Here is a 23,600-nt window from a genome sequence, read left to right as displayed (position 1 = left end):
CCATGTCATCAAAGGTAGGTCGCTCCTTGAGGGTAGTTCTGCTGTCCTTTAGCAGGGGACAAACTCCTGCCCGGAGAAGACTGACTGTGAGTGTTAGCTGAAAGGGTACTTGTTGCAGTCCTGGTCAGTGACCGGGAAGGGTTTCCATGGTCTGACCTTGGAACACACAGGACCTTCTGTCAAGCAGCGTGCATAGGTGAAGCACCTGGGACTGATACGGTTTGAAGTGTCTTTAAAATCCATGTGATTTATAAAACATTTAAGTAAGGAAATAAGCTTTTTAAATGTAACTCTTTTCCTTTTCTCTTTCTGCAGGGAAATTCAGCTCCTGCGGCGATTACGGCACAAAAATGTTATCCAGTTGGTAGATGTATTATATAATGAAGAGAAGCAGAAAATATATCCTTTTTCAGCCAGTTATTAATAAGGTTTGAATTCCCATTGTTCTCTGCTATAGAGCTGAGTCGTTAGAGTTCTGCTTTTGTTAAGGCCCTTTTGAATGTTTCTTAAGCTTAAAATTGCTTTCCCTGGTATTTAGCATGCTGCATGTCTGGAATACTTTCCACACGAGTCCATTTTTAAGTTTCCTAGCTCCCAGTTAGAAAATTAAATATTGTCCCCAGGTTACAGATGCAGGGCTGGGGCAGGGGAGAACTGACCCTCAAATACTGAGTTTTATTGTGTGACCTTCAGCCACTCGGAGACGGAAGCAGAGCAGTGGCTCTGTCATTTCTAACCTCCTGTCCTGGCTGGGGAGTATGTTAGTGCTTTTTTTTTTTTTTTCTCCCCCGAAGATGGACCTTTTATTGTCTGTGCTGTGTGAAATCAATTTTTGTAATGCTGTTTCCTTTAAGTCCTTGGCAGTGGTTTAGGTATTTTTTTTTTCTTTCCCTCAAAAGAAGAAAAAACCCCTATTTGTTGGCTGGCGTCCGGATGGCTGCAGCGCTCTCCGTCCCCTTGGAGGGTCTGTACTGCTGCGGCGCGGCCGCTTCTGGGGGCGGGGGTGTGCTCTGCTGCTGGCTGTCCTTATTGAGCCCAGGTGAACGCCCGAGCCTGCCCAGGCCTCCTCTGTTTTGGCGTTTGTGTGAACGTCCCTTGTGTCGGCGCTTGCGGCGACCCAAACCTTGTCACGGTCGGGACAGATCAGAAGCGTCTTGTTCCTGCGAGACCCACAGCCCAGCTTTTTGGGACTAAACTGTTCAGCTCTTGGATCAAAGCTGTGGCTTGTGATCTCGGTGCACCTTTGGGGCTCTAACGTGTTGTGCCGGCGCACGGTGTCCCCCAAGTTCGCGCAGGCATCACCCAGTGCAATTGCAGGCCTTCGCCTGGGGAGTAGCCAGATTTCTGATGCGTCTGCCACGCTGAGTGCACACTCTGACTGGAACCAGTTTGTGGGTTTATTGAGCTGGTCTGTTGTAGTACGTGTTATAAATGGTTGCTTTTATTTTTGACAGTGTTTTCTGAATACTGTCTTCCAATTACAGTACTTCAGAAAATGGGTAATTTAATTGTATGCTTTAATTAGATTAAACACTCTGCCGCCAAATCATTAGTATAAAAAAGCGTGACAACTTTTGCTTGTGTTTTGTAGCCTTAACAGGCCCAAGGGACTGCCGTTCCCGTGCTGCCTGTAGCAAGGCACCATTTAGTGACTGGGAGCTGGGCTGCTAGAGGAGAAGCGCGGGGAAAAAGAGCCCGAGAGAGACCTCGTGTGTTGGTACCAGGCGATGACAACCCGAAACGGTCCTTCGGAAACGGGGCGGCTCGAGGCCGGCAAGGGTGTTCTTGCTTTCCTTTCTGAACAGGAGCATTTGAAAAGGAACACACTGTTTTTCAGTGCTTTCCCCGTGCAAGTAGAGGTTGACTTCACTGGTTTTATCTTCATCGGCTTCTCCACTTTTAGAAAGCTGGTTTGTGAGCGCTTGTTCCGCGCGCGTGAGCGGCAATGACTGGAGAAATTGGTGGTTTTGGCTGGGGCTGGGAGCAGGAGCTCATCCACGGTCGTGTTCCTGCTTAGCCTCGCTCCAGGTTCTCGCTGGCACTGCTGGTGCCTGCGCAGCCCGTCCAAGGCTGCGGCGGTACGAACGCTCGTGCGGCCGCACGGCCAACGGGTTTGGGAATAGATCCAGCTGCAAAGTAGCTTTCCCTTTTGGGCTGGCTCCGCTGTAGATCAGTTCCCTTCCTCACTTCGCTGTGGAGTCACACAAGTGCCCGTGTTAGTGCCTTGCAGGAGCAACGCAAGGTGAAAACTGAGTGGGGTGTGGGGGAGGGAGGTCAGCTTCCCCCGTACTGATGGGGGAAAAAAAAAGTACAAATCCTCATTTCCAGAATGACCATTGTGGCATTTGAAATTGGGCCCGTAGGAAAGGCAGGATTGGGTCCTCACCTGCGTGTTGTGTGCTGCTGGACGTGGCCTGCAGGCTTGGCCGTGGTGATCCTTGGGAAAGCAACGTCTTGGCCGCTTCCTGCCCAGCCGAAGCCGTCGGAGATTCCCTTTGGTAAAGGGGAAACTGTGATGACTGGATTAAAAATATCAACTACCTTTAGTCTGTAATGGGCTGCTTTGATGACCTGCTGTGGCTGGGAATGTGGAGCTGGTGATGAATGGAGAACTAATCCGGGCAGAAAATAAACCCAGTTCAATAAGCAGCGTCCCAGCTGGCACCCTCTCCAACAGCTTCTGTTTCCAGGGTGTGCAGTTGTGCGTGGGAGCAGAACCCTATTGATTAGAAGAATTGAGAGCCTCAGTCTTTTGGGGGCACCTGTAACAGATCTGCTCCAGCCTGAAGGTTTGTGCACTAATCTGGCTGATCAGCCAGAGGTGGATCCGTTACAAAAGAAGGGGTGAAAAACAGTCTGGCAGCTAATGAAACCAAACCCAGGCTGGCCTTTGTAGACAAGAAAGAGCTGGGCCTTGCTTCCCAGGAGCTGGTCTGTATTATCTGCTGTCAGTATTGTTCTCTTGAAGGTAGGAGAGTTGATGTCTTCCACGTCACTGTGCTAGCAGTAGTTCGCAGATTTCTTCCAGAGTAAGAAATGGTAGGAAAGAATTTTGGGAGCTCTTTCTGCTATTCTTGCTTCTGCTGATTTTCCTGGGTGGCATTGTGCCCATCGTAAAATCTCCTAGTACTTCAGCGTCCCTCTGAAGAGCAGCTCGTGTGGGAACGTAGCACAGATTTAGGGAGTTTGCACCATGTTTTGAGCTCCTGGAGAGAACGTGCTGCAAAAGGGGCAACGCAGACTTTTGCGCAGATCCCACTTAGAGCACAGGTCAGCTCTTTAGCCTCTCCTGCCTCAGGAGTTAAGATGGCATCCTGGGACATAAGCAACTTAATTTGGGCTTAGGTTAAGAAGGCGTCTGCCAGGAATGATTAGAGTGACCAGAGAAAGGCTTTGTGTTGCTGGAGAGCGTGGGCTGCCTGACAGTCCCGCTGTTCTCTGCTCTGGATTCGAAGGTGCACTCCCTTGGCCAAGCCACCAGATGTCTCAGGGTCTGTTCCTGCGAGCCCCTCGCAGCGCACGGTCTGCCTTGGAGAGCCCCAGGAGAGGAGGAAGACCGAGGCAGTCGCTGCTTTAGCCAGTTGTGTGGTTTCGTTTGGCCCCACCATTAAAGCTTAAGGAGGTGAAAATGGGAATATACTGCAAGGGAGCAAGTGCTAAAGTGCCACCAGTTCTTGGCATTCTGCTGTAACTTCTTTTATTGGTGCGGTTTCAGTAAAGCTCCCCAGCTCTCCAGGGGTCCTTTCTTCTGCTGGAACACCACCATGGGGATGGGGTAAGCAGCAGCTGTGAAATAGCACGTACAGCCCTCGCTTTGAGACAGGGAATAGAGCAACAAGCGCTGGGCAGGTGACGGGAGCTCGCTGTTATGTCGAGTGCGGAACAGCCGGGGCGTTGGCAGCACACGCTGCAGCCTGCAGCTCTTCTGCCAGGGCTTTCCTGACTCTTTGTCGCCGCTTCAGAGCATTACCCTGTTTCTGTCGTGCTTGCGACAGCTCCAGTTTAACTTCTGCCGAGTTCACGCCCTGCCTCGGGTCCGATCGCGTCATTAAGCAGAAGAATTTTCTCGGGGGTTCTTTGCCACCTCCTGTCGGGCGGCTGGAGGGAGGTCGCTGCCCCGGGAGGTGCAGCACGGCCCAGCTCTCCCCGCCAGCGGGTGCGGAGCCGCAGTCCTCGCGGCGCTTGCCTGGGAAGTGTTTAACCTTGCAGCTTCCTTAACTCTGCCTTCACGTATATGGTGATGGAGTACTGTGTGTGTGGGATGCAGGAGATGCTGGACAGTGTCCCAGAGAAGAGGTTTCCAGTTTTTCAGGCTCACGGGTAAGTAGTTTTGTTCCTTAGCCTGCGTTAGCCGCTCCCCACTGCGCTGTGTGGAATTCAAGAGCACGTTCTAGTCTGCTCAGACTGCTGGCTGTAAACTAAAACTGTGTCATGACGTCTCTTACGTCCATGGGAAAAGTGAAAAGCTAACGAAGTGGTGGCAAGGGGAGGCCTTAGATTCTGGGGGGCAAAAAAAAACCCTTTCTATTGAATTTTCTGTCACTTTTGTTTTGCTTCATGAGATGCACAACAGCCCTTCCGGGCCCCTTTCCTCCAGCTCCGCTGTGCAGCGAGGGGGGTGCAATGGGGGGATCTGTTGAGGACTGGCCCTGCCTGAACAGAGGAGAGCCGTGCAGGTCCGTGTCGGAGAGGAGATTAAAGGTCTTTGGGTGGATTAGGGATTGGCACTATCCAGCATGATCCGTTAGCTTGTTTAGTTAGCAGACAGGATAAGCTGAAGCCCCTTTCACTCTGCAAGTAAAGGAACCTTAGAATTCCGAAAATAGCTGCAAAAAGGTTGTCGTGTATAGCAAACCAGTGCAGACCAGCAAATCTGTGGTAACTACACAATTTTACGGTCATATTTTCGTTTTGTTTAAAAAAAGTCTCTGAGATTACAGACGGCCCAAGCGAAGCACAGGCACGTTAAATCGCGTATTATTGCTGGATATTAGGAGATAAAAAACTTGCACGCCCGACCGCTGCCAGGCTGTCAGTGCACAATGCTTGTTACGTTAGAGTGACGGCCCGTGTCTCTGGCCGTAAGGACAGCAAAACGTTCCTTTCTGCTGGCGAAAGGAAACTTCTTCCCCCCACCCCTGCCGCGTTAGAGCGAGCTGTGCCACTGAAGGAGCGTCTCCTCTGGCTTGACTTGGCCTGCACTAAAGCAGGTGTCGGAATTAACTATCAGGTCCGCGCCAGCGTGGTGCTTGGCACTTACGAAATACATGGGCTGGTGAAGAGGGCTTTGGTGTGGAGGAGCCCAGGGTCTGAAGTGGCTGGCAACTGCTGCAGAGCTCTGGCAGGTAACTTCTGACCTTGTCGGGAGATGAAGTGCCGTTTCTGACACACCACAGCTCAGGCTCCAGTTCCTCATCGAATGTAAATGCGTTTGAGTTCTTTCCAGTAACAGCACTCTGCTTAACGCATCGTCGGTGGTTCACATAGCCTTAGTCTGTGGAAGTGCTTGACTTTTTCCTCTTAACTCTTCCTGCAGGTACTTTTGTCAGCTTATAGACGGCTTGGAATACTTGCACAGCCAAGGGATTGTCCACAAGGATATCAAACCGGGGAACCTCCTGCTAACAACCAACGGGACGCTAAAAATATCCGATTTAGGCGTAGCAGAGGTATGTGGGAAGTGCAGCAAAGGCACGAACGTGGGAAGTGTGACATTCTGGATTTAGGTCACCTTTGTGGTGCCCATTGATTTATTGTGCATTTAGGCTTTGGCTCTGTTAAACTCGGAGTGCTGTGAGTGACTCGGAATATTTATTGCAACTGGCGAAACACTGTTGTTGGTCACAGCCCAAAACTCCCACCCGGGAAGCGTGCGGAGGAAGGCATCGATCTGAGACAGACCCAACGGGGGGGTGAAACGGCAATAGGCTGCGTGGCCTTGCCCTTGCTGTGCGCCTTAGCTAGGTAGGAGGGGTGCAAGAACTGTCCCTGTTGGCGTGGAGTTGCTGTGGTGGCACGTTCTCACGACGTGCAAGTAGGTGTTCAGTGGCGGAGTTTCCCCCCTTGTTTCCCAGGTGAAACTCTTGAAACCGGCCCGATCTGTTTGCCTTGGGAGTTTGAAGCTAACCAGTCTCTCCTGCTGCAGGCGTTGCATCCGTTCGCAGAGGACGACACGTGCAGAACGAGCCAAGGGTCGCCAGCATTCCAGCCGCCAGAAATTGCCAATGGCCTTGACACCTTTTCAGGCTTTAAAGTAGACATCTGGTCCGCGGGGGTCACGCTGTAAGTGCCCGTGCAGCGTCCAGGAGCGGCAGTACGGAATTCCAGCCCCCAGATAGTTCGGTCTTTGCTGTCTGCTGGCATCGCTGCTCCTCTGCATGTTGTTGGGGGAAGCAGGGAGGGTGCATGCGCATTGGCCCTTCTTTGGATGGGTTTGTGTTCCCCAAAGTACTTGTAATTCTGAGGAAAGTAATCTTGACTCTTGGTGAGTAACTCTGCGAGCCATTTCTCAGCAGCTGAGACGCACTGCTACTGTAATAATAGAAACCACAAATATCTCGTATTTATTTTTAAGTTTCTTCCATCCCAGCCTGTCAGGGAGATGTCTTGGTGGTTTTGACTCATGTGAATGAAGAGGCTGTGATAAAGGAAGGCTGGGTTTAAAGAGGCATTCCAAATACTGTCAAATATTCGTCTTTTAGTTTCCTCCAGGCTGCTTTTGGCTTGCGTAGTTGCCTCGGAACGGAACGCTTGTTGGTGTGCTTTTTCTCATGCAGCTTCTCCTTTGCCTTTCCTTTACAGATACAACATTACAACGGGTCTGTACCCCTTTGAAGGGGATAATATCTATAAATTATTTGAAAACATCGGGAAAGGTGACTACACAATTCCAGAGGATTGCGGTCCTCCACTCTCAGACTTATTGAGAGGTGAGTCTTCCGACTGGCTCTGAAAGGGTAAAATTTATAGGTGCACCAAACGCTCAGCTTGTGTAGTGCCAGGGGAGAGCTTCGTGCCAAGTGTCCTGTGAAGACACGGGATCCTGTTAGAAAGGGAGGTTGTGCTGTGAGCCTTACGAGGCTTTGAAAGATCTTTTAGGTCTTTTTCCCAAGATACTCTAAGCCCTGCACGGGCTGCAGTCACCGCTCGTTACAGACTTGCTTCTTGCATTATATTTCTTGTGCTCTGAGAAGCTTTTGAATCTAAAGACAAAGCCCACAGGAAGTGAAGTTGAAAATAGCATCATAGTGTCGACGCAGGTTTTGCGAGTGAGAACACTCAATTCATTTCCGTGCCCGAGCTTTGTCGTGCGAAACGCTGAGTGCTTGGGTTCTGCTGTCCTTCCCCGTCAGCCTCCGCTCTGAATTTATTTGCTTCAGTCCCAGTTGTCGTCTCCTTCCCCCCCCGAATTTAGAGCTGCGAGAGTATTGGAGCAAAGTGACTGGTGCCCATTTCGTAGCAGGGCGGTGGTGTAGCGCTTTCTGGGTAGAAGGTGGTTGCGGCTTTTCTTTGGGTTTGTTGGTTTTTTCCGAGGTTTTTGTTCCTGTTGAGCAGCCTCTACTTTTGAAAGCTGACCAGTCAGGGCACCAGTTGTGCCGTGCGTAGCGGCCAGCTGGGTGGTGCCCGTTTGGCCGCGGAGAGGATGTGGTTGTAGCACGTGGGAATCCCGAGCAGAGCTCCCCGCCCTCAGCACGGCCTTGCTCTCTCCTTCTCTGTCTCGAGCTGTTTGTGGAAGCTCAGACCTCAAACGTGAGATGACGCTGTCTTGTTTCAAGCTTGTTTTTCTGACTCTCGTGCTGCGCTGGGTTAGGGGGTCAGTGGGGGTGAAGGGCTGTGGGGCACGGTGAGCAACCGGGTCGGCTCCCCCCCGTCCTGCCAGCAGCGTCCGCAGGTCTGCTCGTGACGCGGCTGTTACGGCTGAAGGGGGGGCTGTGTCCTGTGCCGCGGCCTCTGAGGTCACGGTGCCGTCGCAGTTTGTGGCTAGCCAAAAGGTGAACCATTCCGAAGCGTTTGGCAGCTGCCCTTTGTGCTGAGCGCCGCAGTTGTGCCTCCGCAGGAGGGGCTGCGCTGCCGGGGACGCCTGCGAGGGGCTGCAGCTCCCGCCTGGACTCGCTTTCTCGCCCCGTGGGGTCACCTCGGCTGCGGGCCGCGGCCTGGTGCGGTGCCGGCGCCGCGGGCGTCCTCGCTCGGTGCCGGCTGCGTGCCGGGCGGCGGCAGGTGGTGCTGTGTGTCCGAGCTCTGCCCGCGCTGCCGCAGCGGGCTCCCCGCAGCCCCCCGCCGCCGAGGAGGTGGCAGACCCCCCGCAATCCCACTCCTAGGAGACTGTTTTAGCTGCTCTGGCCCCGCGCCGACGGTGGGAGAAGTTGTTTCCGTGTGTTTCGAACAGCATTAACTCGCTTCAGCAGCTTTCAGGAGGCTTCACGTAAGGCAGCGCTTCCCATCGCGCTCGGCGCAGCTGGTGCCGCGGCCCTTCTGCTGAGACAATGGGGCCGCCGCTGACGGCCCAGCGCTGCTGAGGGCCGCGTGTCTCGCGTCCGATCTGCCTGCCCCGGGGGGTGATGTCCCCATCTACATGCGGTGGTTGATTTGTGATTGCTGACTCAAAACACTGCCCCTTTTTTAGGAGCCTGGGAGCTGCCCGAGCGGAGTACATCCAGTGGTCCATCTAGCCGGGCAGCCCGTCTTCTAAAGCATCCAGCAGAAATCATTTGAGGTTTGCAATAAGCCTCTCAGCTGCACTTAGCGTTGTCCCCTGGGGAAAAGGAGCGTGGCAGTTGTTTCTCTTTTCTTGTCCTGAAGGATATTGATAGCTTAAAATGTTATGCTTCATTAGCAGAATAACTCCCTCCTTAGTTCTCTTTCTATCCCGTGTATGAGACCTGGAGTCAGAATTTCCTCCTTCTGCCTCACTTCAAGCAGAGGAGCCTTGCGCCTGATGCCCTCTGCCCGTCTCTTACAGCCTGACTCGCCTGCTTCGTCCTAGCTGCTGCCCGGCTTCACCCCTTCTGCGTTTGGACGCTACAGGGATGCAAGTCGAGGGCGTTTGGCAGGCAGAGGAGCTTGTCCGGGGGGAGATGCCTGTGCCTCTCTGTCAACTTGACCCTTTCTTCCAGGGCAGGGGGAAGCGCTACGGATTCCTTTACTGTCCTCCCTCCATCCCACCCGAGGACGCTCTCCCACCCCTCGCCTTGTCCGACACACCTGGTACACAGTGAAAGCTGGCAAAAAGTGCTGATGTTCTCCCGGTTTGGTTTGACACACTTTACTTTTTCTGGTGGTTAGAGTGCCCGGTGGACCCGAGGTGACTGAGCCACGGAGCGGGTTTGCCCCAGCTCCCTCCGCTCTGTGGAGGCCCGAGCCTCCCTGCAGCCCAGCAGATAGCAAGGCAGCTGCTGAAGACGAGGGCTGAGCCTTGCAGTGGTGGTACTACGTAGCTATGGTGACAAAACCCGAATGCTTTATTTAGTTCGTGCTTTTCCTCCAGAACATCTGCATTTCCTGGTAGGTGCGTGCCGCTCCTGCAGCAGGCTGAAGCTGAATCAAAAGCCTGCAGATCAGATCTTGTCAATGGCTGGCTGATGCGCTTGTATGAGCAGCACAGACACCCACAGCTCAGCTCCATCTCGCTGGAGACTTTGTTTCGCCTTTGCATCGCTTTTAAGAGACTCCTGGAGCACTCTGCAGTGCTGCAAGCGTTTGTTCCGATTTTATTGTGAGGCAGAATGCAGTTCGCTGCAAAGTGCTTATTTCCTCCCTGGCTATAAGTGCTGTGGTGACCACAGTACCAGTCTGGCTGTGAAGCAAACACTAGAATACACTTTTTAAGGTTTTTCTGTTCTGTTGACTTCTTTTGTAGTCTTTTCTTTTACTTTTTCTCTCCCTTGAGCTTGTTTTTGTTTCGTTGTTCCTCTTCCCAGAAGAAGCAGAGTTTAGAGGACTTAAAGCTTCTGTATTGACTTGTAAAGAGACTTGCATGACAGTGTATTTCAACAGGTTAGTTGGGATGCTGTGCCTCTTTTTGTCTCCCTCATCAGAGATGAAGCTTTATTTATACTCTTCACTGATGGAAAAGAGAAGGGCTAGAACTGTTCTGGCTTCTGCGTGTGCAGCCAGTAAAGATGTGTCAGAGTGGGAGCATTTATAAATAGCCTTAATGTTCGTCTGGCACCATCTGCACGCGACTTATCAACTTGTATGCAGTTTGCTTCTGGTCAAGAAAAATGTACAAGGTCAGCTTTTCTTCCTCCTTTTCTCGTGTACTCTTACTGAAAGAGAAAGCTCTGAGACTGCAGCCTCTGCATTAAGCATCTGGATTGATTTCCAGGCTCTGCTACAGACTTTGACCGGGGACGTGGTGTTTAGTTCCTCAGCGTTTTGCTTTCTCACGTCTGGGTAACTGCCGTGACCTTTCCTTCCCGGGCCGGCGAGGGGCCGGGCGCCCCGCTGGCCGTGGGGTGCTCTGGTTCCGTCGTAGCAGGGAGCCCCCGAGCCAGCGGGCGGGCTGGGGTCTGCAGCCCATCCAGCGGCAAGGCTTCTGCACGGCTGTGATCAAAGCCTCGAGGTTTGCCTGCAGAGGGAGTTCCTGGTCAGAACGCCTGGCTGTGCTCGTGGAGGCTGCAGGAGAGGGGGGAAAAGTCCTGTCTCGTTTCACAGATTGGACTTACGCTGCTTTTATACTGGGTGTTTTAAGCGTGGGTCCGAGTTGGAGGCTCTGAAGTGAAATCCAGGTTGAGGTTGTTAACCCTTGCTGTTAGATTTCTTCCTGCTGCTTGAGTGACACCCCTAAGGTTGTGCTGTCTGCGGAAAACTGGGTGTTCTACCCCGTGATATAGCACGATGCTTGTTCCGGGTTGCTGAAGCGTGTGGGCTTGAGTCTGTAAGCAGCTCAAGATGGGTCTGTGGTCTCCAGCTTCCAGACTGCCACTCGACATCATGTGAGAGGGGTTTGAGACGGCCGGCGTGCTGTGCCAGGCACAGGGAGCCCTCTGAAACACCCCGGGGGCAGAGCTGTGCAGGTCGGGCGTCCCGAAGAGTCGCTGTCCCGGCGAGTCCCATCTCCGCTCGCGGACACGCTGCGTGGAAATCTTGACCGTAAACGGTCGAGAGCGTGTGGCTCCTGTGGGCAGGCGCTCTTGGATGACTTGGCTGGTGAATAGTACATGATGTTTTGTCTTGAGGGAGGCTCTTTTCACTACGGGGCTTCAGCCACAGAGCTGCCACGAGTGAGTCACGGAGCTGATGCATGAATGTACATTTTCGGTGATTGGACCTTCCGTTTTCTTTCAAACATTGCCCAAAATACTTTTTCATTGAAGGAAATACTCTTTTTCGTCAATTATCATCTTTATGCCTTTTAAATCGGTTGAGAACCACACAGCGCTCTGCACCATAGCTGTTTGTAACCGGTGCTGTTGGGCCTCCCTTCGTAATTTGCCTTAGAACTTCATCCTCTGCTCGTACCAGTTTCATCTGGTAAATCCCTTAAGCGTCTCGGTTAGCCTTGTCGCTCGTGACAGCGTTTGAATTGCTGCACGTTTAGTTTTTCCTTTGGTCAAAGTGAGCTGCCTGTGAGGGTGCTCCGAGTCCTCTTCTGCAGCCTGAAGTGAGGTTAACCCCAGCTGAAAGTGCAGGAGCCCTGGGACCGTCCCGCTGTGCTTCAGATTTCTGTGAAGAGCTTCGTTGTATCTGCTTGGACGTGCAGAGGTTTATCCTGAACTTGATAACGAGCTGGATTCCAAAACCACTTTGAAATGGTGTCTTTAAATAAATTGGGGGAGCGAGGGGTGTCCTGACTTACCTGTTTCTGATCACTTTAGTAAGGTAACCTAGCCAGTACTTGCTCTGGTGGCCCCTAGGCTGCCTGTAAGATCTCTTTGCAGTCCTATTTCTTTAAAAAAAAAAAAAAGCCAGCACATTTGAGCAGCTCAGCTGTGAAGCTACTGTCTAATAATCTTATTAATAGGTTATTTAATTAGGTGTGGGATTTTTTTTTTCTCTGAACCACCTTCATATCTTGTTTCCAATCATCTTTTTTTTTTTTTCTGGTAAGGTGAGGAGAAATTCCGTCTTAACATGAGAACTCCCTTTACTGCAGGGGTGGTTGAGCACTGAACAGGCTCATAGCGGGGTTGTAGAGCTTCCATCCTCAGAGACATTCCAAACCCAGCAGGGCACAGGCCTGGGCAAGCTGACCCTGCTTCGAGCAAGAGGGTTGCACTGGGTGGTCTCCAGGGGTGCCTTCCAACCTCAGCTGTTCAGGAGGCTGCAGGGACTGCTGGGCACGCATGCTGGAGCGCGGGAGAGAGGGGGAACCTCATTGCGAGGACCTTCGTTGTGGAGAAGGTCACTGGTAATGGCCATGTTCAGTGTTAAACTGATAAATTATTGGGTTTTTAGCTATAAGGGAGTTTCTTTTGTAGTACTCGCTGAAAAAAGGAGGGCTTTCTCCAGCATCAGTTCACTCACAGCAGCTGAGGTGAGGAAACACCTTGGAATTAGCCCTGCGAAAGCACTGAAGCATTGTCACAAGCCTTGTGGCACTTTGCAGGACAGCAAGGTTCAGGGTCAAATCCCTTCTGTGCTGAAGATGGCTCAGCTGTATCTGCCCTTCCTGTGAGACCATCTCAAATGCGCTTTCGGGGCTGTCCCTCAGCGGCAGACCTCGCAGCCGAGCTGTTCAGCTCTTGGCACTGGGCGTTAATCGCCTCCCGCCCCGTTTGGCGCTGGGCTGGAGCTGCAGCCTGGGCCGCTGGTTGCTTGTTTGTAGGGCTTCAGCCTGTGCAGGGGAGGAGGTGCCAGAGAAGGGGCTGTCGCTGGTGGCTCGGAGCCCGTGAGCCAGGAGCTGTCGCTGTAGCTCCAGTCGGGCTCAGCCGTGGAGCCCTAACGTAGCCGTACGGTGGCTTTTGTGGCCTTGGCAAGGCGAGCATGGATGGCTGGTGTGCTCTGGCGAGGCGGGCTCCGAAGGCTCTCGTGCCTTGAGTCGTGAGGCCAGATGCCTGGGATGCACTTGACCTTCTCTGACCTGGAGAGGTTCTTCCCGTGTTTCTTTAACCTACTTCGCCGTGACGCACTGTGGATCAGTAGTGATCCCATCCGCCTGAAAGCTATTAGCGCTGTCAGCAGCGCTGATAAACCTCACAAATCGCCGTGGCAAAGTGTATTTTGGTTTCTGGGGGGAAAAGAACTTCAGTGCTTCCACGCTGTGCCTTTTCTGTGCCCCTGTTCGTTGCTGTTGGTAACTGATACAAACTGAAGTGACAAGGAAGGTGTTCTGGATCGGCTTTTGTTATCTCGTATGCTGTTGGTGATTTATCTCTTCCATTACCTTTCTCCAACAGCACTGCAGAAACTCATCTGCAAGGCACTTGCAACTTCTTACTTGAACTATGATGTCTCTCTGCAGCCCTCCCCCCCCAGCTGTCCCCCCAGATGTATCTCGTGTCCTTGTGTTTTCACTGTGTCCTTCTACTGGCTCTCCCCAGCGCTCGGTGCCGTTTGCTCCTTCTCCTGACCTTCCTAACTCTTGCTCGACAGCCTGTTCTGCTTCCCAGCCTTGCTTTTCTTCTGGTTGCTGGAGATGGGGTTGGGTCCCACTGGCTAGTTTCTGAAGAGTATGGCAAAGCGGGCTGCTCCCCTTCTGCCGAGTTGTGAAGCTGTTTAGAGACAGTGGAGCAGAGTGGGCATCTCGTGGGTCTAAGGAATCCGCCTCCCTCTCTCCTAGAGAGAATACAGATAAGCTACTCTTCCTCTTCCCCGCCTCTGCTCACCCCCACCCCGGTTACCTTAGCAGGTGATGCCAGAAATCAAACCCCTGGGTAGGGCAAGAGGATGGACAGTAGGATTTTTTTGTCTGTTCTCCCCAGCTGTACTTCCAGAACAGAATTTCCCTAGGCTGGAGTTTCTGGGATGCTGAGCAAGGCTATGCCGAAGGCTTTGGCTCTTGGTGGAGGAACTTCAATAGCACGATCAGTGAAATGCCAAGTCTTGATGGTCTTTGCCCGGAGACGTGCTTGGACGTACGATCCAGGGCTGCACGAGCCTCTGTCCCTGCAGTGGGAAGGAGGGAAAGGCCGTATCTGCTTTGCAGGTGGGGAAACTGAGGCACAGGCTTGGTCAGGCAGTCAGCAATGGAGTCGGGGTTTCGGGCTGAGCTTCCCGTGACGGTGCAGCAGATTCTTCTAGAGGTGAAGGCTCCGAAGCTGCCAGGAGGACTGGACATACCAGTCGCTGTTGGGGGAGGGAGGTGGGAGGGAAGGGTAGAGCTTTATGCTTCCTGTCTTCAGCTTGGCTGAGAGCATCTGTGATCACATCTGGACTTTTTTTCCTTCTTTTCAGGGATGCTTGAATACGACCCAGCCAAGAGATTTTCAATACAGCAGATAAGGCAGCACAAGTGAGTGTTCAGCTTCTTCCTATTAGTCATTCTCTTTCTGCTTCTTATGCTAATGTACCTGTGCTATTGCTCTCAACTCATTTTTCCTTTTGACAGCAGACACATGGAAGTCACTAGATATCCTTCCTCCAGCTCTGCTGGAGCTCTGGCAACCTCCACTTGGCTTTTTTTCCTCCTATTAGAGCATCCGGTTAAAGCGTTTGAATTGCTAACCGGTAAATAATGAATATGTTGAAAATATGCTTCCAGTGTGGCTGGTTCTGGATAATTAAGGGTTCTGGATAATTTTTCTCAGGGGTCAGCTAGTGCTAATGGAGCACAAGAAGAGGGGGTCCTTAAAGCTGGGTTATTGAACTAGGACTGTTTAGTAATGTGTGTTAGTTCTGGTTTTCTGGACAGCCTGGCGACAGAAATATCCCTTGGTATTTGCTCCATATGGAATCAGTATGTGGAGAAGCGTTCCAGGACAATAGGAAATTTTTTTCTTTCTCTTTAATGTCGTACTCCTCCCTCGTCCATATCCTCTCCCTTTATCCTTGCCATTGTCTGAGGGGGGGAAAGGCCCCGTTATCTCCGAGAGGTTTTGGGTTTGGGTTTTTTTTTTTTAAAGGATCTGTTTGAACATGCTGCCTCTGAGCAGAGATTTCCTGGGCGGATAAAAGTACAAGAACAAAAAGCATCATAAGGATGCTTCATCGCGGAGGCTGCATTAGCTTATCTCCTCTCTGAATAGGAAGTGCTTCTGAGGACACGCAGAGCTGCCGGCTGGACTGCAGCTGCTCGGCAGAGGTCCTGCCCACGAGCCTGCCCAGAAAGCTCGGGGAACCTTGTAAAAACAAGGCTCTGATCCTGGAAGGTGACGGGCCTGCTCGGTGCTGCCCGCAGGCAGGAAGAGCGCTGTTTTCTTGTGGCGTCTCTGGAAAAAACCCAGCAGTGGTGGCCATGTGCTGTCAGGGGATGCTCCCTGGTAGATGTTACGGCATGGGAGGCATCTGTGGGAGCCACAAAGCAAAACCCGGCAGGCTCGAACTGCGCTGGCGTTCCGCAGAGGCGCAGCTGCGACCTGCCCCTGCCGAAGATCAAAGAGGCTGGGGAGGCAGGTCTTATGTAGCTGCCTGGTCAATTAATTAAGCAGTCGAGCTGCCTCTTAATAGTAGCCAAGCACTGTGCATTGGTTGTTTCACTGGGTCTGGGAGATGATAGGAGCAGGCATTTGCTTTTCAAGACTGCCTTTCCCCGTGCACATGCCTCCCCATCCCAGTGGGCCGCAAAAGAGGCTGCTCGGGACTGGCCTCTCGAACGCTGCGTGGCCTCTGGAGCGCCGTGTAGAGCCGCTCTGGGAAACAATGGCTCCTGCTGTTCCTGACTGTCCTCCCCTCTGCCACTGAGGACTGGAGTGCTTCAAGCCAGACAGCAAAGGGCGGTGTGCTCGTGTGCTTTGTAGTGGAGTAGTTCTCTTCGTTGCAGCTGGTCGTAGGGTGGGGATCAGCTTGCCCCGATGCCCCCTCGGGGAGCGCTGCAAGGCAGCACGGCAGGGATTGAGCCCGTGGGGTACGTTAGGAGGTGTTGAGAAGGGCACCGAAAGCCCTTGCTTTCCCGTCGGTGCTGTGGGACCAGAGGCTGCAGTGACCTGCCCCGAAGTTGGGGCAGGGGGGTCTGGTGCCACGGTCCGCCAGGAGTTTGCGCTGGCTGCCCCACTCGGCCGGCTCGGTTTTATACCTCTCCCCTGCGGCGGTGAGTTCTTGCGTCAGCTTGGCCCAGCTGGAAGCAGAGAGGTTTCTCTGGAGACCCTGCCTGTAGTCAGAAAGCAGGAGAAACTAGAGCATGCTCCTGGCACGGGGGGCAGTGGCAGATCTCCCCTCTCTGTCGGCGCAGCCTGCCCTCGAGTTGGGCGCAGCTGCTGGTGGGGAGGGGTCTCGTCTCTCGGCACTGAGAGGGGCTGAAGAAAGACTCTCCCTGCAAATGCAGGAGCATTTCCAAGGCTTAGTCTCCTATTAGTTTTCTGTGAGCTTAGCCAGGGCTTCTTAACAGGCTTTTCTCCCCTATTAGTAATTGCCTCCTTCCTCCTGCTGTGGCATCCTAATAATTACATCAAGCACAGCAGAGCTCACAGCCCTGGGCTTTTGGACGTGTCTGTCCATCAGCATTGCGCTGAAGAATCCAGTGTTCGGTTCTCCTGGATTTTCTTTAAATAGAAGCTTAGCCCTTGTGCTTAACCTGACCCTGATTTATTTTTTTTTAAATTGAACTAAGCAATCGGAAGGACAGCAGGTAGCCATTCAGATACCGTTGGAGGGGTTTTGGAAAGCCTTTTAGTAAGGAAGACTTGATTTCTAGAATCCTTACATTTCTAGTGTGTGGGGGAGTAATAGTCATCAATGATTTTGGGCTTCCACACTCCTCCCACAAAAGCATGTGTTAAGGCACAGGAACTAGACTACAGAAACGTCAAGCAAGTTACCCAGGCTGCCCTGATGAGATGATGCTGGCTCAAACCAGAGCTACCCGCTGCCTTTGCGTGCGGCTGGAGGTCTCCTTTTATGTCTCTGAGCTGGTGTTACTGGTGACTTGCTCATACAGACAGTCAGGATTATCAAAGTGCGCTGGAAATCAAGCAGGAATAGCCCCGTGTCCTGTCAGTGCTTTTTGCCTTGGAGCCAAACGCTGCTGGACCAGGCTGGTGTCAGCACGACGGGAAGGGGCCACGTCCCCCCGTCCTGCAGGGAAGGATGATCCCAAGTGAGGTGTCACGGGGCAGGCGTCCTGCTCGGGGTGCTCAGGCTCCATCCGAAGCTGGATGAGCAGCTCACGTGTCACCTGCCGTACCTGCTGTCTCTTGCTCTTGGGGGGGCGTGGAGGATAAAAGGCTCAATCCATGGGTCAGGGGGAACGCTGAGGAAGTGCCGGGTGAGTATTGCTCCGTGGAGCACCAGAGCTGCGGGTGGCAGAGGGGGCAGCGGGCATGTGTCTATCGCCCAGCCGTGTCGTTCTGCCCTCCCTCCCGTCGTTCTTGTCAGCTGCTCCAAATGCTTTCCCCCCCCGTAGCGGCAGCCCTGTGTGAGGGATGCTGTCGGAGGAGCCTGCTTAGCTCTATACCTGCCAACTGCCTCCCTCCTCCCCTCGCTTCTGTAGCTAAACTCTTGCCTCAAACTCCCGTTTCTGCACTTTGGTTTAGTTCAGCAGGACGAAGCTAAATTCTCCTTTTCGCTTTCAGAGGCTTTTCAAACCCGGTCAGTCTGTGCAGTGCAGGCCTGCGAGTTGTAAATGGAAATGAATTAAGAGTCTCTCAGCCTGTCACCTAGGAGCTTATGAACTGCCAGAAGCTGACCCCCGAGTAACAATGGAAGAGCCTTGAAACCTGCTCTTCCCAGAAGGACCGGGATGGGATGATGTTCAATGGAAAACTGGCACTTTTGGTTCACCTCTGTGAATATTTTGTACTGCTGGGGTGGGAGCACGGGGCAGTGAAGAAGAGCTGCCGAGAGCCAGGGAGTTCCAACCTGCTCCCTACAGATTATTCACCATCTCTCTCTAGCCTGTGCTTTTGCTGAAGGGCTTAATGCTCGTACGCTGCGTTTTGTAACTAATTCACTGACCCTGCTGCAGCACTTAAAGTGATGAAGTGGATGCAGAATTCTACCTCTGTCCCTAGTTTCCAAGGCAACCATCTTGCCTTCCTTCTCCAGAAGTGTCACACTTAATTTGTGCAGTCATAGATACGATTGCAGGAGTTTATAGCGAGGAAGGGAAGGCACTTCCACCTTTATTAGTGGAGGTGCAAATTAACCTGCTGGGCTGGTGTCTCCTCCTGACGTCCTGGAGGCTGCCCTGCCGTGCCGCCTTCCCGAGTGCTTTTCCTCACCCCGGAGTCCTCCCCGAGACGCCGGAGGGTGGCTGGTGGGTGCTCTGCCGTGCTAGTCAAACCCCCGGTACTGAGCCCCTTGGAAATCTGTTTGCTGCCGCTGTAGCTGCCTTTGCAGGCGCCGGGTGTGCTCCTTGGCTTCTGTGCCTGAGCCTCTGCTGCAGCGTGTGTGCTCAGGGGCTCTCCCCGTCCCGTGTCCGTGGTGTCGGGCAGCCATCTCCCCTCGGCGGGACACCCAAGGAGAGCTCTCCTCCTCTCCTCCTCTCCTTTCTGGCCGGGGCACCTGGGTCTGCCTCCCCTCCCCGTGGCCGGCACATGGAAGGAATCATTGGTTCTTCTGCCCGCGCTCTGCAGATCGGTGCCGTGATGCACCTGCCTGTGGCGCGTTCGAGGGGGGCTGGAACTCCTCCATCTGCGCCCAGAACACCTCTGCTCGCGGGAGCCTGAGCCGTCGCCTTTGGCCCCAGCATCAGCTGGGGGAAACGGCTTCTCTTTCTTACTCGCTTCGGTTTGGGTTTTTTATGAGCCTGACTCAAGAACTTGGACATCTCTGGGTGTTAGAGGAGTGGAGCAGCGATGGCAGGGACACCGCTGTGTTTGTTGCCGGCGTGTGCTGCCTTTCCCCAGGGCACGCCGCCGTGTGCCTTCTGCATTTGCCGGAGGACTGAATTAAACCAGGATGCTGTTAGCTGCTTTTTGTGGTGACGGTGACCTTGCCCTGACGTGGTACCATGGGAGGTGGAGGATCCTTCAGAACCGAGCCTTGCTGGCAGGGTGGTGATCTGCAGCTTGGCATCTGGTTTCAGAGAAAACCGTCTCTATACAAAACAAGCAAACTGAAGTATTTGTGACCTGGAATGGGAAGTGCATTAGCTGTAAGAATGTGGAAGCTGCAGCTGTGCTTACTGATTCTTATTTTAACCTTGCTTGTACCAGAACTTGAAAAGAGCAGAGTGATGGCTTCTGATGTAAAATTCGAGCTTGGAAGCTGCGAACCAGACAGGCTCATTAAGCTCTGGTCAGCCCAGATTCCTTTTTTCATTCAGTCCTTGACCCTTGCTGCCTTATCTCCCTGTAGATTATCGCAGCCTGTCTGGACACCACTTCTTAACTGGCAGCATCACAATTGGTGCTTGTGCCGCTGCTGTCTGGATTTCTGTGCTTTGCAGGCGTTCTCCACAAACTTGCAAAGTAGTGAGACGTGATCCCTTGCTCCTGCTCCCTTTGCTCTGTTTCGAAGGGCTGGAAGTGGCTAAGAAACGTTGCACAGACCGGAGAGGAATCTGCCCCTTTCAGGGGCTGTTCTGGACAAGGGGCGCTTTTGAGACCTGCAAAAGCTTTTCTCTTCCCATCGCGTTAAAGCAGCAGGTGAAGGCTGTGTTTGTGCCGCTGTGGTTGGCTCAGAAAACGTCGGGGGCACCGATGGTTTGGGAATAAACGGTGAAACAGGGCGCGCTGCAGCAGTGCTCTGACCCAGCCTGGGGCTTAGGGTCAGTGGTGAAGGCGGGTGAGGAGGGACTTGGCCTCGTCGGCGTCGCTCACCAGGGGGAGGGCTGCGCTGTGGGACAGTCGCCGCTTCCTGGCTTAGTGGCCAGTAGCTTCTTGAACCAGGTTAGGGCCTTTGATGGAGCCCGTGGTCCTCAGCCGAAGAGCGGAGCTGTGCTAATAACATTTAGCTCCAGTGCAGAAAGCAGAATCTCTGTCCCTGCTGGAAAATTGCTTGCCAGGAAATACTCTGCTACTCCATACAGAATTGCTTGAGGCTCCTTCCAAGAGGTCTTTGATTTTTCTTAGAACTTCAATGAATTTTTCTTCTCACTCTATATCCTCATTACCATATATGCATATGCAAGTATTTGAAATCACCTCCCAGAGGATGGAATCATTATGACTAGAGTACAGTGATTCAGGTTTCTTCTGTTAATAAAAACCTATTTTTACTCTCCTGGTAAGTAGGACAGAAGGAAAGAAAGAGGCAGAGCTGAAATCCAGCGAAATAAACCCACGAGTTGCTACAGACTTCTAGGCTTTCTCCCGTTAAAATAGTCCTTTTAGTGGCAGTCCTTCTGGCCTCATTCGTCCCGTGTATTCCCTTCTCCTTAGGTCCCTGGCGTTTCGTTCGGATCCTCCTAGCTTCAGGGCCCCTGGCAAAAGTAGCTGGTGGCTGCGCTGGCTCTGCTGGTCCTGTGCTGGAGGGTCCTGCCCAGCTGGACCAGCCCAGGCTGCGTTTGCCCTCTTGGCAACCGGTTCTTTGGTGAAAGGACGGGAAATCAAACGATGCCATCGGTGCCCTGTGTCACGGCTGTCACCAAGGAAGCCAGCCCCGGGGTTTGCTAAAGCGGGGCCCGAAATCCGGCCGTGTCGGACCCGCTCGCTTCCTGCTGGTCCCGTGGCGGGGGTGGCCTGTTCCTTAACTCTTGTTATGCCGCTGCCCGAGCCGGAGGCCACGCTTGACAAAGCGGATCTGTGGTCAGCCCTCTGCTCCTTTCCTGACCTGTGCTGCTTCCACAGCAGCTCCCAGCCCAGTCGTGGTACGACCGCGGTGGAAGTGCCAGCAGGTCGCTGGTACGTGCCGGCCTCGCCGCTGGTTGGGGGGTCGTCCGTCCGGTCGGGCTGTCAGCGTGGAAGGACGGAACGTGATTCCTTGCGTGAGGTTGACGTGCTGGGTGGTTAACCAAAACACATCTCCTTTAAAACCTGCGGGCTGCAGGGCCTCCTTCCCTCTTCCTTACTGCGGCAGCGCGTCCTCCTCACGGAGCAGCAGACTGGCTTCAAAACTCAATCACTGCAGAGAAAACCGCTTAAAGGTGCAAATTGTGAAGCAGGTTTCTGGATAAGGGTTCACTCCTCCTTTGAATCCCAGCTGACTTGTCCCAACAGCTGCATTTTCACTTGTTTATCTCCTAACCCCTTTTGTTAGGATGCCACTTCGGGTTTTTGTAGGCCGCTGTCAAAGCGATGAGAGGTAGAACAAAATTACAGTTCTTCTGTGCAGGAGGTGCATCCAACCCGTACTTCCTAAAATGAATTTGGAACTGGAATGATAAAACCAGATGGCTCAGGTTTATGAGAGCTCTTCGGGGACTGGCTTCAGGCCCTCCTCGGTGGTTATTAGCCAGAAGTCACTGGATGCCTGTGCGAGCTGCGGAGGGGGAAGCACTCATGTCACATCAGGCTTGTCGAGGGCAGCCGTCCTCGGGCCAAGAGCTGAATATGCCACGAGGGGATAATTTTAGCTGTTGCTCTGCTTTTGAGGTGTGTTTTCAGAGAGACCTTAAGTGCCTCCGAAAGCAGCACCCTGTTGTAGCCTAAAGGAAACTTTGAAAGGGGAAAAAAGCTTAGGCCCTCTAGGCTGCCTCCTGCTGTGAAGGCTCTGACTGTCCCTCTGTGCAGGTAAGTGGCATCTACATAACGTTTAGCAAAGCAAGCCCGAGTGGTTCATCTGGTGAGGCTTTTCTTTCCTTTGTCACTGTGTGAAAACCGGGAGCAGAGGTCCCCGTGGCTTAACTGGTGTCCAGCCCACGGCGCAGAAGTAGCGGGGCTGGTATCGGTGCCTCTTCAAAAGTTTATTCAGGAAAGCAGGCGGTGGCCCTACACGTGGGGGGTGTTGATGCTTTCTGACCCTTCCTTCGTGTGGGCTGACCTCCAGGGCAAGGCGTAAGCCACAGCCTGAGGTGGTGCCTCTGCAGGGCGTCCCCCGCTAGCCGGGGGGCTCGGGAGCCGCCGCTAATTGGGGTGGAGTGACTGGGTGGCCATCGCCTGACCTCTGCTTTGCTGGCCACAGGCAGCCGGTTCTCCCGCTGCGGCCGTGCTGCAGGGGCAGCGAGGGGCGTGGGCTGGAAAGGCGCGTTAAAGCCCCCGGGTCTGGAGGAACTTCGGCTCCCGCCTGCGTCCGAGAGGGTCGCTGGGAGCGCGGAGGTTCCAGCAGCCCTTGCAGGAAGCTCTCGGTGCCCACGTGCGGCGCTGATGGATGGCCCAGAGAGAGCCCGGGCTTGGAACCCTGCTAGGGAAGCGTGATCGAAGTGTAAGAGGCCACCCATATGGCTCCTGAGACGCTGATGTGGTGCGAGCCTGTTAGACTCTTGATCTGATTAAGAACAGCTTTCGGAGCCGATATCCTTTACGGGGCAGATGGCAGCGCTATGGCTACTGGTTTGAAGGGTAATAGAAGTCCTTTGGGAGAGAGGTGGGATAAAAAGATAAACGTTTTTGCAGTAGTCTTGTTGAAAACTGCCTGGTAAAGGAGCTCGTTAATAAATGCCGCTCTCCTTAGACTGGCGTTCTGCAGACTTTCTTGCTGTGCTGGGTTAGCCTCAGCTTTAGGATGGAAGTTTCTCCTCTCCTGCTTGCTTTGACCATACAGCTCGGGGTGGGATGGGGCTGTCTCATAGTGCCAGGGATTTCTCCGTGCCTTCGGGCGAGCGAAGCTGTACTGATGAACTCTGCTCTCGGGCTCTTTGCAGCTGGTTTCGTAAGAAACACGCTCAGGCAGAGGCTCTGGTGCCCATCCCTCCCAGCCCAGAAACTAAGGACAGATGGAGAAGTATGACGGCGGTGCCTTATCTGGAAGATCTGCATGGCTACAATGAGGAAGATGATGATGACTTGTATGACATTGAAGATGATATCATCTACACTCAGGACTTCACAGTACCAGGTAGGAGAGAATGATGGCTTTTTTAGTTGTCTGTTTAAATCTTTTTAGGAAGGGCCTTGAGGTCTGAACAATCCTTTCAGCAGTGGAGGAGGCTCTTGGTTATTAAATGGTGCGAGTGACGCACAGCGAGTGAGCCGCGCTGCTCCGGATGCCTCGGCCCTTGATTTGATCAGCCAGGCTGCCCCTTCCTGCGTGCTCCCCGTACGCCAGCTTCCTCCCCCCCGGTGACAACTCGCTCCTGCTGGACTCTGTTGTTCAGCACATTTAATTCTTTTGGCCAGTTTTGCTAGACTGAGTTATTCTGGAGCGGAGCCCTGGCGTGACTCGGAGTAGACGGCACATCTGGGGAGGAAGGGCGCTCGCAGCCTTGCGCTGAGACCCTCTTTCTGCTCCAGTCGTGGTAACGATCCGGTCACAGAACCGCTTCTGTCTGTGTTGGGGCTGGCCTGTTGTTTTAAGGTAAGCCAGCCAGTGAGAACAGGGGCGTGTGGGGTTCTAACCAAGCAGCTCTGACAAAGCGGCGGTGATCAAGTGGCTTTGCTCCGCCGGCCTCTCTGTCCCTGTGAGCCGCCTCGCTCGCGCGCAGAAGGCCGAAGGGCACGGCTGTGCTAGGGCTGGGGGCAAAGGCTGCTCGGCGTTGCTGTCGTGGCAGCAGCGGTGCTGCGTGATGGAGCAGCAGCTGCTTTGGC

At 53.4% G+C, this 23,600-nt stretch overlaps 1 protein-coding gene across 2 annotated transcripts in view; it reads left to right on the top strand.

The window, feature by feature from the left end:
• The window catches only part of STK11 (serine/threonine kinase 11), a 42,965-nt gene that overhangs the window by 10,218 nt on the left and 9,147 nt on the right, over window positions 1-23,600 (top strand). For both annotated transcript variants that reach the window (XM_086477424.1, XM_086477425.1), the window contains exons 2-8: window positions 316-399; window positions 4,231-4,320; window positions 5,537-5,669; window positions 6,146-6,282; window positions 6,802-6,929; window positions 14,335-14,392; window positions 22,718-22,911. In XM_086477424.1, coding sequence (XP_086333550.1) covers window positions 316-399; window positions 4,231-4,320; window positions 5,537-5,669; window positions 6,146-6,282; window positions 6,802-6,929; window positions 14,335-14,392; window positions 22,718-22,911 — 824 coding nt within the window. The remainder of the gene's footprint in view (window positions 1-315; window positions 400-4,230; window positions 4,321-5,536; window positions 5,670-6,145; window positions 6,283-6,801; window positions 6,930-14,334; window positions 14,393-22,717; window positions 22,912-23,600) is intronic.

The sequence above is a fragment of the Leptosomus discolor genome, chromosome 24 (assembly GCF_034619465.1).
Source record: "Leptosomus discolor isolate bLepDis1 chromosome 24, bLepDis1.hap2, whole genome shotgun sequence".
Classification (NCBI taxonomy): Eukaryota; Metazoa; Chordata; class Aves; order Leptosomiformes; family Leptosomidae; genus Leptosomus; species Leptosomus discolor.
The sequence above is the reverse complement of the archived record's forward strand: the minus strand, read 5'-3'. Positions and strand labels throughout refer to the sequence as shown.